At 36.5% G+C, this 16620-nt stretch overlaps 1 protein-coding gene across 2 annotated transcripts in view; it reads left to right on the forward strand.

Annotated features, from left to right (window-relative positions):
* Nucleotides 1–3926: 3926 nt before the first annotated feature.
* Nucleotides 3927–16620, forward strand: part of LOC149168861 (uncharacterized) — a 62836-nt gene continuing 50142 nt past the window's right edge. The window contains exons 1-5 of one of the 2 annotated variants that reach the window (XM_089428453.1): nt 3932–4069; nt 4132–4914; nt 5307–5597; nt 7578–7889; nt 8113–8277. In XM_089428453.1, the coding sequence (XP_089284579.1) occupies nt 4426–4914; nt 5307–5597; nt 7578–7889; nt 8113–8277 (1257 nt within the window). In that variant the 5' untranslated portion in view covers nt 3932–4069; nt 4132–4425. Of the gene's footprint in view, nt 4915–5306; nt 5598–7577; nt 7890–8112; nt 8278–16620 lie in introns of both variants that reach the window. The other variant, XM_089428452.1, reaches the window with a different exon arrangement.

The following is a 16620-nucleotide window of genomic DNA, read 5'->3' on the forward strand; positions in this document are numbered from 1 at the left end:
CTTATACACAATCCCATGAAGGATATCAAAAGAATCTCAACAAATTTTCAATTTCAAAATAAATGAAATAACAAGCGTCCAATTCTAAAATATATTCATTGTTAAGAAATTACAAATGGCCAAGGCATGGACATAACCATATCGATTTACCATTGATCCGCTTGAGCAATCAATCGTTTTGATTTACCATCGATCCGCTTGAGCAATCAATCATTTCAATTTACCATACTGATTTTCCTCCTAAGGTATATGCATAAATTAAATAAACATCCATTCAATGTTTTTGCAATATCTAACCATGTTAGAGTGCAATATGACATATATGTTTCAGATGTTGCACATCTAACACAAAACTAAAGACACGCCTTAACACAAAACTAAAGACATGCCTTACTGCTTCGAGAAATCGATTTCCTAAAGTTTGGTTGATTTCCCACTTCCTGTCATTGCTCAATCTCTTAGAAGAATAATTTTACTCTGCTCCGCACGTAAAAATACTTCTCTAGGTGACAATCTGCGCATCTATGGTGAATGTAAAATGACTTTATTCACTTATTTATATTTTGGCTTTAGGCTTTAACTCTAAAGCTAACCTAAACCTAAAGTTAATAGTTTTAATAGTAACAGTACTTCTCTAGATGACTATCCGCACGACAATGGTGAATGTAAAATGATTTTATGCACTTATTTCTATTAAGTTTTAGGTTTTAATATTTTTAATAGATTTTAACTCTAAACCTAACCCTAACATAACCATACATTTTAACTCTAAACCTAACCTAAATCTAGAGCTAATAATTTCAATTGTTTTAGGTTTAGGTTTTAATAGGTTTTAGGTTTTAATGTGGTTGTGCTATGATTTAGAGTTAGCTTTTAGGGCAGTGGGTTTTGGGTTTTAATAGTTTATAATTTTTAGTTTTTATGTGTTTGATTTATTATGTTTTATTTGGTACGTTTTTTTATTATTTATGTTTATTTCGTTTGGTAATTAGGTTTTTAAGTTTTATTATTTAGGTAGATTATTTTAGGATTATAATAATATTAGATTTTATCTAGTTATTTTAGGTTTTTAAGTTTCATTATTTAGGTAGATTAGATTATTTTAAGATTATAATAATATTAGATTTTATGTAGTTGTTTTAAGTGTTTTAGTAATAATATGTAATATCAAATTTATAATGTAATATTAGTTTTATATAAAATCTATTAAGTTTAACAATATGATTAACAATGTTAATATATATGCCCACATACATATATATCATTAATATAAACATTTAATACATTAATTAATACTAGCACAATCATATTAATAAATGTAGTTGATATATGATGTATATCAATGACATTTGACAATTTTTAATTCTTCATATTTTTATCTCGATATGTTGGTAATTTAGTTACACATTATCAATTAATATTTTTAAACTTTAACTCATAATTGTATATATAAAATATCTAATTATGAAAAATGAACTATAACTATAATTTTTTTTTGTTAAGCTTGGTAGGTCCTCTTTTTCTATTAAATTTAATCAACAAGTTACAACCATCTGAGAAATTTTTTAGGTTGCCTCAACTTGCCTTATGGGAAACCAAGTCTCTTGGCCACCTAACAACATGGAATACCATCCAAAACCGAAGTAGTTTGATCCTTCCTATTCAAGCTATGTAAGACTATATGTCCATATCTATTTTCCTATTTAACTGCAAACTAACATAACTGAAATTACAACTGAAAGTAAATGCTATCTGCATCATAAACTAATATAAGAGACCTTGGTTCACTGATTTGCATCCTCGGCCTAGGCAGAATCCACTGGTGTTGAGTCTTTGACATTTGACCCCGGAAGCTCATCTGCTAGCAAGATGCAAGGGAAATGTTTCTCAATTTGCTGGAGGCGGCCATCTTGCATCTGCAACTGAAACATAATTGTTTGAAATTCCCTTTTGTAGTCCGGGAATGTATGCAATGTGGCGGCCATGTTCAAGGCAATTTGTTCTAGGGCCTTGCCCAAGATTCCTTTCATTGACCAATAAAGGAAGAGGGTGTGTTTTAACAATGTTATTCTGCCACGGGTGTGACTGGGATCCGGTACTAAGACCTGCCAATCCTCAGCTTCAATTTCCATGGAGCCTGCTTGCCGATTTAGGTTGGCCTCCCATTTTTCTATGAGTTGTTAGATTTCCTCATCGATGTCCTCGTGGTATGCTTCTGTCACTTCATTAATAATGTTCACGTCGGCTTGCCTCCCGGCTTACGAGACTCCCCTTCCTCATATTTTCCTTTGGCTTTTCTACCTTACCTCGGCCGCACAGAGCTAGGCTGCGTGTGCTTGGCGCTGCCCGAACCATCTTAAGTCACCCCTGATAATATACTCTATGGTAGTGGAAGCGTTTTGACGAGTTGAACCACTTGCTTGCAAGTTGCCCACGACTCGTTCCTTGCAATTTACTTGTACACAATTCACCTGACAAGCATAAAAATTGGCTAAATTGTTCACCATCTGAACTATAATTGTAATTTTAATATTAATAATGTGATGCTCAAAAATCTTAAAAGTGAATAAATAGTTTTAGTATCAATAAATCAAACCAACATTGTTATACAAAACTATTTAAATTAGAGAGAATTTATATCCAAATATAATGCATGTGCTCTCAATCAACTAATTTTGTTATACCTTTTTGTTTCTTTATCTATATGGTTAGTAAATAAATAATTAAAGGCTTAATACTCATCCACACTACTAACATAATATAGACATGCTAATTTAAAAAAAAATTAATTTAGTTACCATTTGGAGCATATAGTTACGAGTGATTATTTGTTTACAAAAAATATATCTATATGGTTAGTAAATAAATAATTAAAGGCTTAACACTCATCCACACTACTAACATAATATAGACAAGCTAATTTAAAAAAAAATTAATTTAGTTACCATTTGGAGCACATAGTTACGAGTGATTATTTGTTTACAAAAAAATAAACTAACATAATAATAAGTGCACTAATGAATTGACATAAAATTCACTCAGAGGAGATTCAACTTCATATGATTAAAAATGAAGGTAATCAAACATGAATTTAATTCATACAATATTATTACAATTCAATGCGTGTGACTTGTTTTAATTAGGAAATAAGTATTTTGAAGTTTTTTGATAATCATTTTCTTTTTCCATAACTAGTATCGACAATATTTATTAATGTGGTTGTGCTAATCAATTTTCACCAACAACATTATTACATTTCAATGTCTATTACCTTGTTTCAATTAAAAAAATTAAGCATTTTCAAATTCTTTGATAATCATTCTTTTCTTCCATAATTAATAATGTGGTTGAGAATATATCAACCAAATTTATTAATGTAATTGTGGTAATAAATTTTTAAAAGGATTAAGAAATATAAAAATAGTTAAATTGATAAGTTTCTCCTTAGGCAAGGAAATAATGGTAATGGAATTGAAACGTGTATAAAATTAATTAAATTCATTTGTTCTTATAATTCCAATAAAGCAAAAGATTACGCGGCCTCAATCTCTTAATTTGTCCTAGTAACTTTAGGTTCCATTTTTTTTTTTTAACACATGGTGAATCAGTAACTATCAAGTTTAATCCACGGGAGACCCAGGATCAAACCTCATAGCTGCCACTATAACACCAAGAGCATAACCAACCACCTGCAAGTCGGGTATACCAATAACCTATGATTTTAGCAAGAGCAGACCCGCTGGGGGAGGGGGGTCCGCCCCTCTAGCCGCCACCACAGCAGGTCAATGTACTCAATGAGATTTGAACTTCGGTCTCCCCGGGCTTCGCCCATGTGACTTACCGTCAAACCACACATCACTGTACAACTTTAGGTTCCATCTTTAACTTATTTAGCTTGTAGATATAACCCGGGTGCTGAAATTTTTCTCCTACCCCGAGTAGGACAAGTGGTTAAGTTCTGGGCTAACACCGATAACCAGTCACGCTTTGGAATATGAGTTTCCTTCCGACGAATTGAAAGGGAAGATCTTGGTGAGCGAACTGCGAGCGTTCCCGTCCAGCATGAGAGGTGAGGCAAAAAGTTCAAGATCTTGGTGAGCGAACTGCGAGCGTTCCCGTCCAGCATGAGAGGTGAGACAAAAAGTTCAAGGTGTTGTTTCGCCATGTGATTGTTCTTATCATCAGCATTAGAAGTTCGGTCAGCATTGAGAATCTGGAAAAATAAAAATGGAGGGGAGGATTCGGGATCGAGTCGAGTATATAGGGGATCTGGTGGGTTTGCACCTGAAACGAAATGATTAATTTCAGAGAGGGCAGATTTTCATAGGACTTCAAGGGCAGTAAGCTGCGTGTATTTCCAATTATATAGAACTGACTCTTCTAGTGGTGTGTGCTTCATATCTGCCAATAACGTTTTCATCGACAATGGCCATATCTGGAGGAGTATTGAAATCAGCCATTTTTAATGTATCGGAAGCCTCCTCGCAGAACATCATTTGTTTATCTCCTCTTAACCCCTCCTACATTACCGCTCACAACTATGGAAGAAGTCGTAGACTGCTATTTCAGAATCCCCATCGTCCCCTGACGGTTGCTGTCGCTATAAAACACCAGGGGAGGAGAATGGTTCCAGTGAGAGTCTCCGCTTCATCTCAGCGGGTGGATGGAGATCAATTCTCAGCTGCCGTCTCACCAGTCCAACAGCAGGAAGAGGAAGAGGAGGAGGAGGAGGAGGAGGAGGAGGAGGAGGAGGAGGAGGAAGCCGCAGAAGAAGCATCCCCATTGACAGCGAAAGAGTCCAACATGGAAGTCCTGAAAGAAGCAGTTCGACGAATCACAGAGGAAGATATGGACGTTGCAGTTGAAAAGTACAACTTAGCAGATGAGCTATATGCAAAAATCGATTATGGGCAGGTAAACTAGTTATTTTGATCATTACTCCCTTTCCAATTCTAATTAATTTTGTGAATAATCTCGCCTGCATAACAACAATTGTGACATATAGACTGTTCATAATGGTAACTATGTCCGTTGGGTGCATAACAAACATATAGACTGTTCATAATACCGACTGTGTGTGTTGTGAATAATGGTAACCATTTGTGTTGTGAATAATCTTTCACACGTAACAAGGGTAATAATCCCATCAATTTTGGTATATAAATAATTTACAAAGCATTATAGCCATACTAGAAGTTTTACTAAGATATAGGCTGATTTTAAGATGAAGTTTCAAGGTTGATGCCATAGCATCTTCCCTTAGTCCAGTATCAACATTCCTGGCTTGATTTTGTCAAACTTTACAGATTAATGCCTTCACTGAGAATCCATTTGGCGGGAACCCAGCAGCTGTGTGTTATCTTCCGTATGTGAGAGGATCGTCCTGGATGCAGCTAGTTGCAAGACAGTTCAATCTTTCAGAGACAGCTTTCTTGGTGAAGAGATGGCCCTCCTCGAAGAAGGTGAGTTTAGAGGGGGAGAAAGCGCTACTGGTGGTGGATGGCAGTGGAAAGTCTTTCAAAGCAGTCAAGAGAAATTTGGCTTCTTCAGAACCGAAGAATGAGTTTGACCTCAGATGGTTTACACCCCAAGTTGAGGTATGCTTCAAATATTGGATTTAGGGATTAAATATGGTTTTCTCCTTTCTGAATCTTAAAAGGACTAAAGCCGCTTTAGGGTGTATAAAGGATGGAAGCATATAAATAGAGAATTTCATTAGGAGTTCCCCTGTAAGCACTTATTGAACAAAGGATGGGTTCAGTATGAGTGTTTTTTATTTATTTTTGTCTTTTTATTATTTTCATGGATAATTAGGGTTTTTGCAAGGATTGTTAAGGATATGCCGCTGAAATAATCTTGGTAGAAGGGCAAGTTTGTTAAAAAAATTGACTAGGTTTGAGGTGGTTAAACCCTCTCTAATCCTTAATGTAGCCTTGAATTAGATTTTGCTGTTCTCAGTTTTATTGTTCAGAGAAGCTTACCTCTATATTCAAACCCTTTAGATACCATGTTACATTTTGGCCATCAACATTTTTAAGAACAAGAAGGAAATTAGAAATATATGAAAGAAATATTTTATTATCGGAAGAGCCATCAAATACGTTGGCATGTTTTTCTTTTATATACCATATAGTAAACTACTCACATAGCCATTTTATAATTAAACAAACATTAAAACATAATAACAATTTGTTACTAAAATTCCTAACACAATAGCATTGTTATTAAAAGTCACATGACTATTATATTGAACATTGTATTGGAGTGTTATACTTGAGCATAATTTTGATAGAAGCATAGCAAATGCATTTAGAAATATAGATAATGGAGTGAGATAGAGATCCTCCCTTGTAACTAAACAAACGTCAGTAGGTTACTCCTATAACTAGCTTATAACTAAACAAACATGAAGACTTAATAACGATTTATTACTAGAATCTCTAATGCAATAAAAATTGAAAGTCACATGACTTTATTACATTGAACGTTGTAATGGAGCGTTATACTCCAACATAATTAACATAGAACCATAGGAAGTTCCCTTGGAAGTTTATAAAAGGGAACGTGGTACATTGTATTTATTATTATTATTATTTAATTTTAAGGTCACAACCAAGTTTAAGATCACCACCAAGCCAGACACCAAATTGGTGTATTAGTTGTTTTCCTTGTGGGATAAGAGACCCACTTCTGTGCAGTGTTTTGACTGCTAAGTCTATAAAAGCATACATACTCTACCCGAGGCTGGTTTTGAGCTTGTGACTTATTAGGAGGAAACACATACTCTTAACCATTAGGCCCATTAGATGGAAGAAGAGGTGAGATAGGGATCTTCTTATCAGCAGATTTCTTTATTTGAATCTACTGTAGGGTGTATAGATTTGATACAATCTGTCTCATTTTCCTCCTGACATGTGTGTTTAGTCTGTTGTTTGAAATTCTGTTCTTTTTTGTTGTTTATTTCCTCTGTCCATAATATGTTATGGGAGTGCATATCCCCGATTTCTTAACGCTAGTGTCGTATATAAATGTTGTTGCTACTTTCTAAATACCTGGAAACTTTGAAATTCCAAGTTGATTAGAGCTGCAGCAAGAAAAAACATGAAACTGAAAAGAGTTGTAGGGTGTATTGATTTGAGACAATCCGTCTCATTTTTCTCCTAATATCTGTGTTTATTCTGTTGTTTGAATGTCTGTTCCTTTTTGTTGTTTATTGCTTCTGTCCATAACATGTTATGGGACTGCACATCTCTGATTTTCTAACGCTAATGTCATATATAAATGTTGTTGCCACTTTATAAATACCGGGAAATATTGAAATGCCAAGTTGATTAGAGTTGCAGCAAGAAAAAACATCGAACTGAAAAGATGTTGGTATGGTTATAACCCGTATGGATAATGCAAGGCTTCCCGTAGCTTTGTGTAGAGTTAATGTTTCTTTTTTTTACCTGAAGATTTATTTAGACCGAAAATATGCACACATAATACCTGTTTTTGGTTGCTTGAATTTTTTTTCCTAATCTTAAATGGCGGAAACCTTATTTTCTATGTCGTGTTTTTTCTGGTTCCTCGTGTAGGTCGATCTATGTGGACATGCTACACTAGCGGCCGCCCATCTTTTATTTACAGCTGGAATAGTTGAGGATGACGTTATTGTTTTTCACACAAGATCAGGAGTTTTAAAGGCAAAAAAAATCAGAGGATATGGTGAGCCATCTGCAGAAGGGGTGGAAAACTGTAAACTGCCACCTGGAACTGGCGTTGTTGAACTTGACTTTCCATTGGTCACAGCTTCTAAATGCCAGTCTTCTGAAGTTGAAAAATTGTCAGATGTACTAGGAAATGTTCAAATTGTTTGGGCAGGACTAAACAGCTTGGGTGATTACTTGGTAATTGGATTTTAGAATTTACCCTCGGCGTTTCTTATTACACATAATACATAAATTACACTGATTTTCATTGAAGCTGGAATAAGTAAAGTTTCATATTTCTAGGAAGGACTATTTGATTACATAGAAAATCAGTATTGTCAAAATTTACATCATAATTTAGCAAAAGAGCCACCCTTTACCATGCAAATTGACTTCGTCTAGTGTTTTGATGGCATTGAAGGTCGAGGTTCCAAGTGCCAATGATGTGAAACAATTGAAACCAGACTTTGGGAAGATGTTAGAGTTTGAAGGGCGGGGAGGTCTCATTGTAACATCAGTTGCAGATCCGGATACTGAATTTGATTTCATTTCGAGATTCTTTTGTCCAAAAGCAGGCATCCCCGAGGTACATTGGATGCTATCTCTTTCTAAACTTTCTTATTTTAAAAATTTAATCTTAATATCCGATGGTAAGACTCTGGCATGTGCTACCTATTTATTTAACCTCTCCCTGTTTCTTTGTTCGAGTGGTTTCTTTTTCTTTTGACTTTAAGCCTATCCGCATTGTCACTTCCCATTTGATTGCGTATGGCTGTTTTACTACAAAATGGCATCACCTTTCAAATTGTTCCTTTGATAGTCGTTGTTTACACCCCTATTTTTTTCTGTGACTAACTGCTTGTGTTTGCATGAATCCATCCATTCCAACAATGGAGCTGAACACCAAAAATGTACGGTTTTTATTTGAAAGCTCATTCATTTTTGGGTAACCTCCTTAATATCTTATCCTGCAAAGCTGGCTGCATTTGTGACTCAGAATGTCCTGATAAATATACAGTCTATACTGAGCGAAATTCCACACAATAGGAGCCTCTGGCCGGGATGAAAAATTAAATATACATTTGGAAGCCGCTATCAACCATATCCATAATGAGTTAGAGTTCCTTTTGGAAGTCAGCCCTTTCCTTCTTTCTCAGATTTTGCTTTGCAGCCATGGTTTGGCTGTACAATTGCATCTCTCACAGGATTTGTTTTGTTTTCTTTGTCAGTTTGCTGTTCTCTTGTCTTATATTTTTGGACACTTGTGCTGAATTCTAATGTGCTATCTTTGTACCATTTTGAATTTCTAAACATTGTACTTATGTGAACCGACATTTATACTCCCAATTAAAACTCTCTTTGTAAGATTTTCTCTGACTTTAATAACTGAGACTGAAATCTGGAGAGCAAGAGGGAAAATAAGAGGCTTATAGCATGTGGACTGTGAACATATGAAAGCAAAATGAAGAGATTATGTAATTGTGATAATGGTTTAAATTCTTGTTATAATTTTGTAATTTTTTTTGATGAAATGAAAAGAAAATTTGAACTGAAAAGATATATCTGTTTTCAAAGTTAGTATCGATCCAGTACCATTTACTGGAATAGAGAAGTTCCTTGTCAGGAGAAAAACTATTTTGTGTCTTCGGGTGATATTGAGTATTCTGATACCAAATTTGAAAGTGACAACTTAAAAGTGATAGAAAAGAAATTGAATGCCAAAATATTCCAACAGTGAAGTCAAAATCAAAAGTGGCAAGGGCAATTGAATATGGTAAAGATAAACTAGATTATAAGAAATATAAAATTGGAATAGTGTGCATTCTTCAAAATCAAATTATTCGTGGAACTAAAAATGAACAGGGTACTAAAGAGAGAATAAAGGCATTTTTACGACGACATAAATGTTTCCATAGACATTTGTATATGGTCATTCTTTTGCATTTGAGTAAGGTTTTGTATGCTTTAAAATAGCGTAGTACTTATGCTAACATCAGTAACTGATATAATTTATCAATTCAAGGATGTTTGGCATAAGACCTGCAACACATGTTGACAGGGATTAAAAGTGATGTGAGCAAACTTGTGCAAGCTTGACTTTCAGTATTTGCAGTTGAATTAATGCATGGTGGGATGTGTTGGATAGGCAATAAGCATAGTTTTGTATGGGTGGCCAGTGAGTATTTTTATTGAAGCTTCTTAGTTGAATTTGAAAATTTTGAAGTAAAAATGACATATTTGGACAATGCATGTCAAGGAGATAAATCTATGCTATGCTACTAGCAACATCTCTCTGGTTTCAATTTGTTTAAACTTAAGATTTCATCATATATTTTAGGTCCCTATAATACTAGTATAGCCCCTATATTGTTATTGTTGTACCTCATAGAAGCCCACTATTGTTATTGTTGTGTTCTTATCTTATTATTGTTATGTAGGCCCTAATTATATTTTGACCCTTTAAACTCCTATATATACTAAGTAGGTCTTGTCATTTGAATCATCCAATAATTGTTCATTTATGTGATGTAAAAGGAGGTTGCCCCCTCGAAGTGGCTTATTATCAAGTCGTTGGTCTTTTTTTCTTATTATGTTTCTACATTATTTTGATCTGGATACATAACATTTGGTATCAGATCTCTTGATCCTAGGGTTATGCTTACTTTAAACCGGTCATCGTGGCATTTTTGCTATAACGTTTTCTTTTCTTTTCTGTGAAGCTTTAGACCGTGAACTTTTTACCACCTGGAGGCAAAATCTTGATGAATATCTGGTTAAACTTTCAAACCTTGTTTTAGTATATTTTCAAAGGTATGGTCCAAGGAAGTTAGGGTTTTTGTATGCTCCAAAATTCAGTATCAAACATGTGTCCCGGGGAAAACCGTCATAACTTTCTCATCGAGAATCAGATTTGAATTCTGTAAAAAGTAATTGAAAGTGCACAAATTGTAGTTTTTTGGGTACGGGTTTCAAGGTCGAAGGTTAAAACATTGACATGTGGCATGCCGTACAAGTCCGCTCTACTGAACCAGTCCATAATCAGGGCAACGTGGAAGATTTGGCATAACTTTAGCTTGAAGAATCCAATCTCGGTCTAACTTGTGGGGTTGGAAAGAAGACATAGAGAGCTACCTCAAGACATAATATCAGACCTTGGGAGGCTGAAATCGCAAAGATACATTAGTTGCAAGGCTGCCTATAACAAAAAGCTCAAAAGCAAGCTCTTAAAAACAAGAAAGGTGTGCATTTTTTAAAATTGCATAACTTTTGTTTGAAAAATCAGTTTGAAGTGATTCAAAGGGCATAACAAAGTATAGATATCATTTTTTTGTTCCAAAATGACTCGTAAAAAAAGAATGATACAACCATTAAGCCCACAAAGAATGATACACCCATTAAGCCCACAGGAAGCTCTACTATGATGTATAAGGAAGAGGAAAAATGCAACATGATATATCAAAATTACAGGAACAAGTGCAACAATTTTTGCTCTCACAAAGAGCAACAAAAAATGAGTTGGAAGCGATGAAAGTTAAGATGGATGGTTTAGAAGCAAAAATAAAAAGGGACATGGAAGGCTTGAACGATGGTTTAAAAGCAGAAATGGAAGGTTTGACAAAGTTGCTGCAATAAACGCTTCCTGTTACCCACCATTTTGTGGGTAATATCCCTGGGAGTTTTTTTTTCTCCAAGATGATCCTCAGCCGGTAGCCAACAACCCCTTGCAGCCATCAACTAGCTCATTATGCCACTTCTTTGCCACCTGAGTTAGCCATGTGGTCCCTCGCACATCTGCCATGATCGTATGTTTGAAGGTGGGCCTCTCGAACCTAAAGGTATGCTTTGTCATTTGGAAATTGAGTATTGTAGTTTGCTTATCATTGGCACTTTTGGGCATGGATTAATGGGGGGCTTTGGTAGAAAGAATGGGTGCTCTTGTCCACTAGACCCTCTTAGGTATTAACCTTGGATTCTAGTCCCGTGGGATCTCTTTTACTGACCATTTGGCTCTAGGGATGGTATTTCATGGGAAACCCTGATTTTGGCTTGCATGGTCCCGCTCCCTTATCCGCGTTTATTACCCGTTTTCCATTCATTATTACCCCATTCATCATTTCTCCCACCTGGGTCCACATTCCTCCACTGGGTCCACATAGGGTTAGCACGCACCTTCCCCTTGTCCACGCCTTGGGTCATGACCTGGAACAATGTTGCACGAATCGGGGATGTTTTTTGGAAGCGGGGACGTGGAAGCATCATTTTCCAAAAATGTAGGAAGCGAAGCGTTTGGGGAAGCATCTGCTATATATATATATATATTTATATTTTTTTGCATTTATACTCAAAACAAACATCTCAAATACCAAATTAGTTGTAGAAGACATGAAAACATGCATATTTTTGCATAAATCATGATAGTTATGGCATCCATGATTCCATTGTAGTTACTAGTATGTACATCAATGATTAATTATTCGAACATCAACCATCTATATTCTAGCAATTACAAACATACATCAAATTTTTAAGCATATTATAAAACATAAAACATTTAAGCATATTATCAAACGTAAAACATAGAGCATAATATGATTTATCTAGCAAGTGAGCAACTGTCAACATTTGTCATGTCCAAAATTCAAATAATAATGTTTACAAAATATGTCACTTGGTCACGACCAAGACAAAAAGGTTCAAATTTACAAACCTACAAGTCTAATGATTAATCTATGACAAAAGTAGTAAATTGTGAATATATCTACTAATCTCTCCTCCTTCCACCACGAAGAGAACATGGCGGTGGGCCTTCACGTGGTGGCAATGAAGAAGATGGTGCTTGTGGAAGTTGTGGCACTGAAACTAATGAAGACGAACCCCCTACTGTTGGTGTTGAACCATGGAACCTAGGAACCAAGGGACCAGATGGGGGTGGCATCTCAACACGATCATCATCATCCTGGATCACTCAAAAAATTCATACAAAAAAAACGCTAGTTAACAAAAAAAATTTAAAAACATGAATTAGAGAAATGCTTTATAAGGAAAATTCATACTACAATGGACATACCTGGATAAAAGCATCCTCTAATTGCTCTAATCGCAACACTCCATTCTCCAAATTGGGCTCCTCTGGATTCCTGTCCAAAATCTTAAGGTTTTTATTAGTCTTTGCATCATCATAATAATGGGACAACAATCTCAAGTTGTAATGAACATAAACCAAGCTCTTTGCTTGGTCTAAACTCAACCTGTTCCTTTTAACACTGTGGATGAAAGAATAAGAGCTCCAACACCTCTCTACAGAAGAAGTGTTTACCACATGTGATAGCACCCGCAATGCCAAAGTCTGTAGAAGTGGAGTAGCCCCTCCATGCATGTTCCACCACTCAAGAGAAGAAAAAGTCTCTCGATCTCTAATTGCATGCATGCTCCCAAATGGACCAGTGTTAAGTGTATAGTTTCTCTACTGTCCCCGTACCATGGCAGCCTCCTCCTCATCAGGGACTAATTTACTTAATGCAATCATATTTTTTTGTGAACCTCTTGATCTTGGTGTGGCTTTCCCCTGCTTCCCTCCGCAGGTGCTGGTGTTGAAAGCCATGATGGATGATAGTATTTAGGTGTCAAAACACATGCTAATGCATGCAATGGAACATTTAGCATTTCCCATCGGTTTTCCACCTCTGCACGAATATAATTGTACAAGGTGATATCTCTAGGCTCAACAATGTCTTTAATCTGCCCCAATATGCTATCCATTTGCTCATACACCTCCCCAATTATTGGTCGATTTGAATCTCCAAACTTGATCATGTAATAAATTGGTTTGGTGAATTGCAAAACATATTTAACCCGTGACTAAAAGTACATGTCAAGAATAGTGTCCTTGGCTGCATTAGCACCATCTCTATCAGCGTTAATTTCATCCCATGTTTCAGCACACACCATATTAGTTAAAGCTTGTCTCACCTTCACTAGCGACCTAAACGTGAGGTAATAACTGGCAAATCTTGTCTTTGCAAGTTTAAGCAACTGCAACTTGGAGTAAGTGCCATAGAAGTAGTTTACCTTTGTATGCCCTGTGATGAATTTAATGAGTTGCTTCCCTCTCCTGTAAAGCTCATTAATCCACCCACATTCTTTATGCTTCACAATAGCATGCATCAAAAGGTTCAATGTGTGAACCAGGCATTCAGACCAAAAGATGTGTGGATGAGTACGCTCAACAATTTTTCTTGTTGCCTTACAATTTGCTGCATTATTTGTGATCACTTGAACCACATTATTCGGACCAACATCTTTGATTGATTGCAATAGGAGATCTGCGATGTTTTGGGAAGATACACTGACGGAGGAGGAGTCATGACATGTAATAAATACTGCACCACTAGCAGAAACACCAAGAACATTTATCAAATGTTGGTTTCTAATATTTGTCCACCCATCTGATACAATGGATACCCCACAATCTACCCACTCATTTGTAAAACGTGTCAAAGCTCTTTGAACCTTTGCTTTTTCTCTTTCTAATAACACTATTCTAGCTTTCTCATAGTTGGGGGACTTGTATCCTTTTGGGGCTTCATTGATGGCCTTTACCATTTCATGCCAATAGGGAGAGCGAAGCACATTGAATGGTACACCGCAAGCACAAAGAAATCAGACTATCTTTCCATCCACATCATCCCTCCCAGCAACATTAAGGAAATTCCCTGTTGTTCATTTACCTCCAGAGCTTCTAGAAGTACCGTGAGGAGATGAGCTACCAAATCTAGAGGTTGCACTTGATTCAGAATGAGTTTTTTGTTTCTTGATTTTTTGTTGTGCAACCTCCTCTATTTGGATGTATTTTCTTCTTTGTTCAGATGAAATGTTTGGGCAAATTTGTATCCCCACAACACCCTTTTTATCATCATTGTCCATCACCCCACAAAGATGCCTCCTCACACGGGTATATGAACCACTAAATGGTTTTCCTCCATGATAACCATGAGGGCACAAAAAAATGTAGCTTCCACCACCCTTTCCCCCTTCAAGTTTGGTCACATAGTTCCACAAGGGTGTTAATGCAACTTTTCCCTCTAGTGTTTCAGTTTCCCCTTCAGGTTCGACTTCATCCCCTTCCTCCTCATCATACATTGGGTCACTCTTATTGGGACCACTGTCCTCTTGTGCTTCTTCCCTTCTATTCCTACTCCTGCTTGCCATTATTAAAACCAAAAGTGGAATGATACATAGAAGCCAAAAGAACACCATCTTGGAATATGGATAGAGGTGGTGGACAACCTGCAATTAAATGAGCAAGTAGAAACAATGGGAAAGAGTAGGAGAGGGAGGAGAAAAATTAAAAAAAAAGGTCAAAAAAATAAGGGAGTTTGGGGTTTGCACTTACCTTTTTAGCTCTTGTAGATGGAAGTTGTTAAAATTGGCAACTAAGGCAAAACTTCATGTGGGTCATCTTATTCATGGCTGATAATATTTTTATTAGATTCTTCTTGTCGAGAGGTGTAGGATTGATATAAAGATCATCCGATTCTGATAAGTATTCATGGAGATATGAATTTATTTTGATTATGGAATTATTATCAAGCCGACTTACAACTCATGTAGGCTCAGAAGCCTAACAGTTGCATCTATTCAAACACCAACGTTGTGTATAAATATAAGAAGACTTTTCCTCATTTGGACTCACTCATCTCATCACATCTCTCTCTTTTTACTGCGCAGAAAAGAGTCTCTTCTCTACTGCGCAGAAAAGGGTCTCTCTCTCACACATGTGAAGCCGAAAGCTGCCGAAACTGAAGCTGCAACTACAGAAGTAAAGATTGACTTGTGTGGACTAGAAGATCTCCTCATCTGAACTGCGCTGTAGGTTCATCTAAACCTCCTCTGAAATCCGCAACTTTTGGTGGTGGAATGAAGTCAATCCGATGGACGGTTTGCAAGATATCGACTGCCCTAGTTTGAAGTCGGAAGCTGCCGAAACTGAAGCTGCAACTGCAGAAGTAAAGTTTGACCTACGTGGACTAGAAGATCTCCTCATCTGAACTGTGTTGTAGGTTCATCTGAACCTCCTCTGAAAGCCGCAACTTTTGGTGGTGGAATCAAGTCAATCCGACGGACGATTTGCAAGATATCGACTGCCCTAGTTTGAAGCCGGAAGCTATCGAAACTGAAGCTGCAATTGCAGAAGTAAAGTTTGACTTGTGTGGACTAGAAGATCTCCTCATCTGAACTGTGTTGTAGGTTCATCTGAACCTCCTCTGGAAGTCGCAACTTTTGGTGGTGGACTCAAGCCGATCTGATAGTCGGTTTATGAGATATCATCTGCCCTAGTTTGATAATGAAGCCGCTAATGCTGATGCTGCTGATCTAGGGTTTGTTACTGCTGATATGAATCAGATTTATTGTACTATTTCTCTCTGCTGAATTATTGAAGATAAAAGAAGATTTGATCAAAGGGTTTCCCCACACATTGTGGGGTTTGTCCCTGGCTAGCCGCCACATCTTGTGTCTCTTGTCTTGGCTTGTTTTCTGTCGATCATTTAATGTTCTATCTACACTTTACTTTATGTACATGTGATTGCTAATTTGTGGAATATAATAAGAAAAAGAAGTAAACTGTTATAAGCATAGAACATACCATAACTTAACATGGTATCAAAGCTGAGGTGAAGACAAAGCCCAAGCAAGAGCAAGAGCAATCACCGAAGAGAAGATTGGCAAGGCTATCCTAAAAGAACTATGGGGTCCTCAACACTCTTTCCTGCCGAAGACAAGCTCTGTGAGAAAGCTGACTATCACGGATGGAAGATGTCTATCGATCTAACCCTAGAAGATCAAGGAGTGCTGGACCATGTAAGAGGCAATATTGTTGAGTCTCCATCAAATGCATCCGCTGCTGCCTGGAAGAAATGGAAAAACAGAG

Source organism: Pinus tabuliformis, chromosome 4_2 (genome assembly GCF_031772625.1).
Source record: "Pinus tabuliformis cultivar Carrire ecotype Pingquan chromosome 4_2, CPIR1, whole genome shotgun sequence".
Taxonomy (NCBI): domain Eukaryota; kingdom Viridiplantae; phylum Streptophyta; class Pinopsida; order Pinales; family Pinaceae; genus Pinus; species Pinus tabuliformis.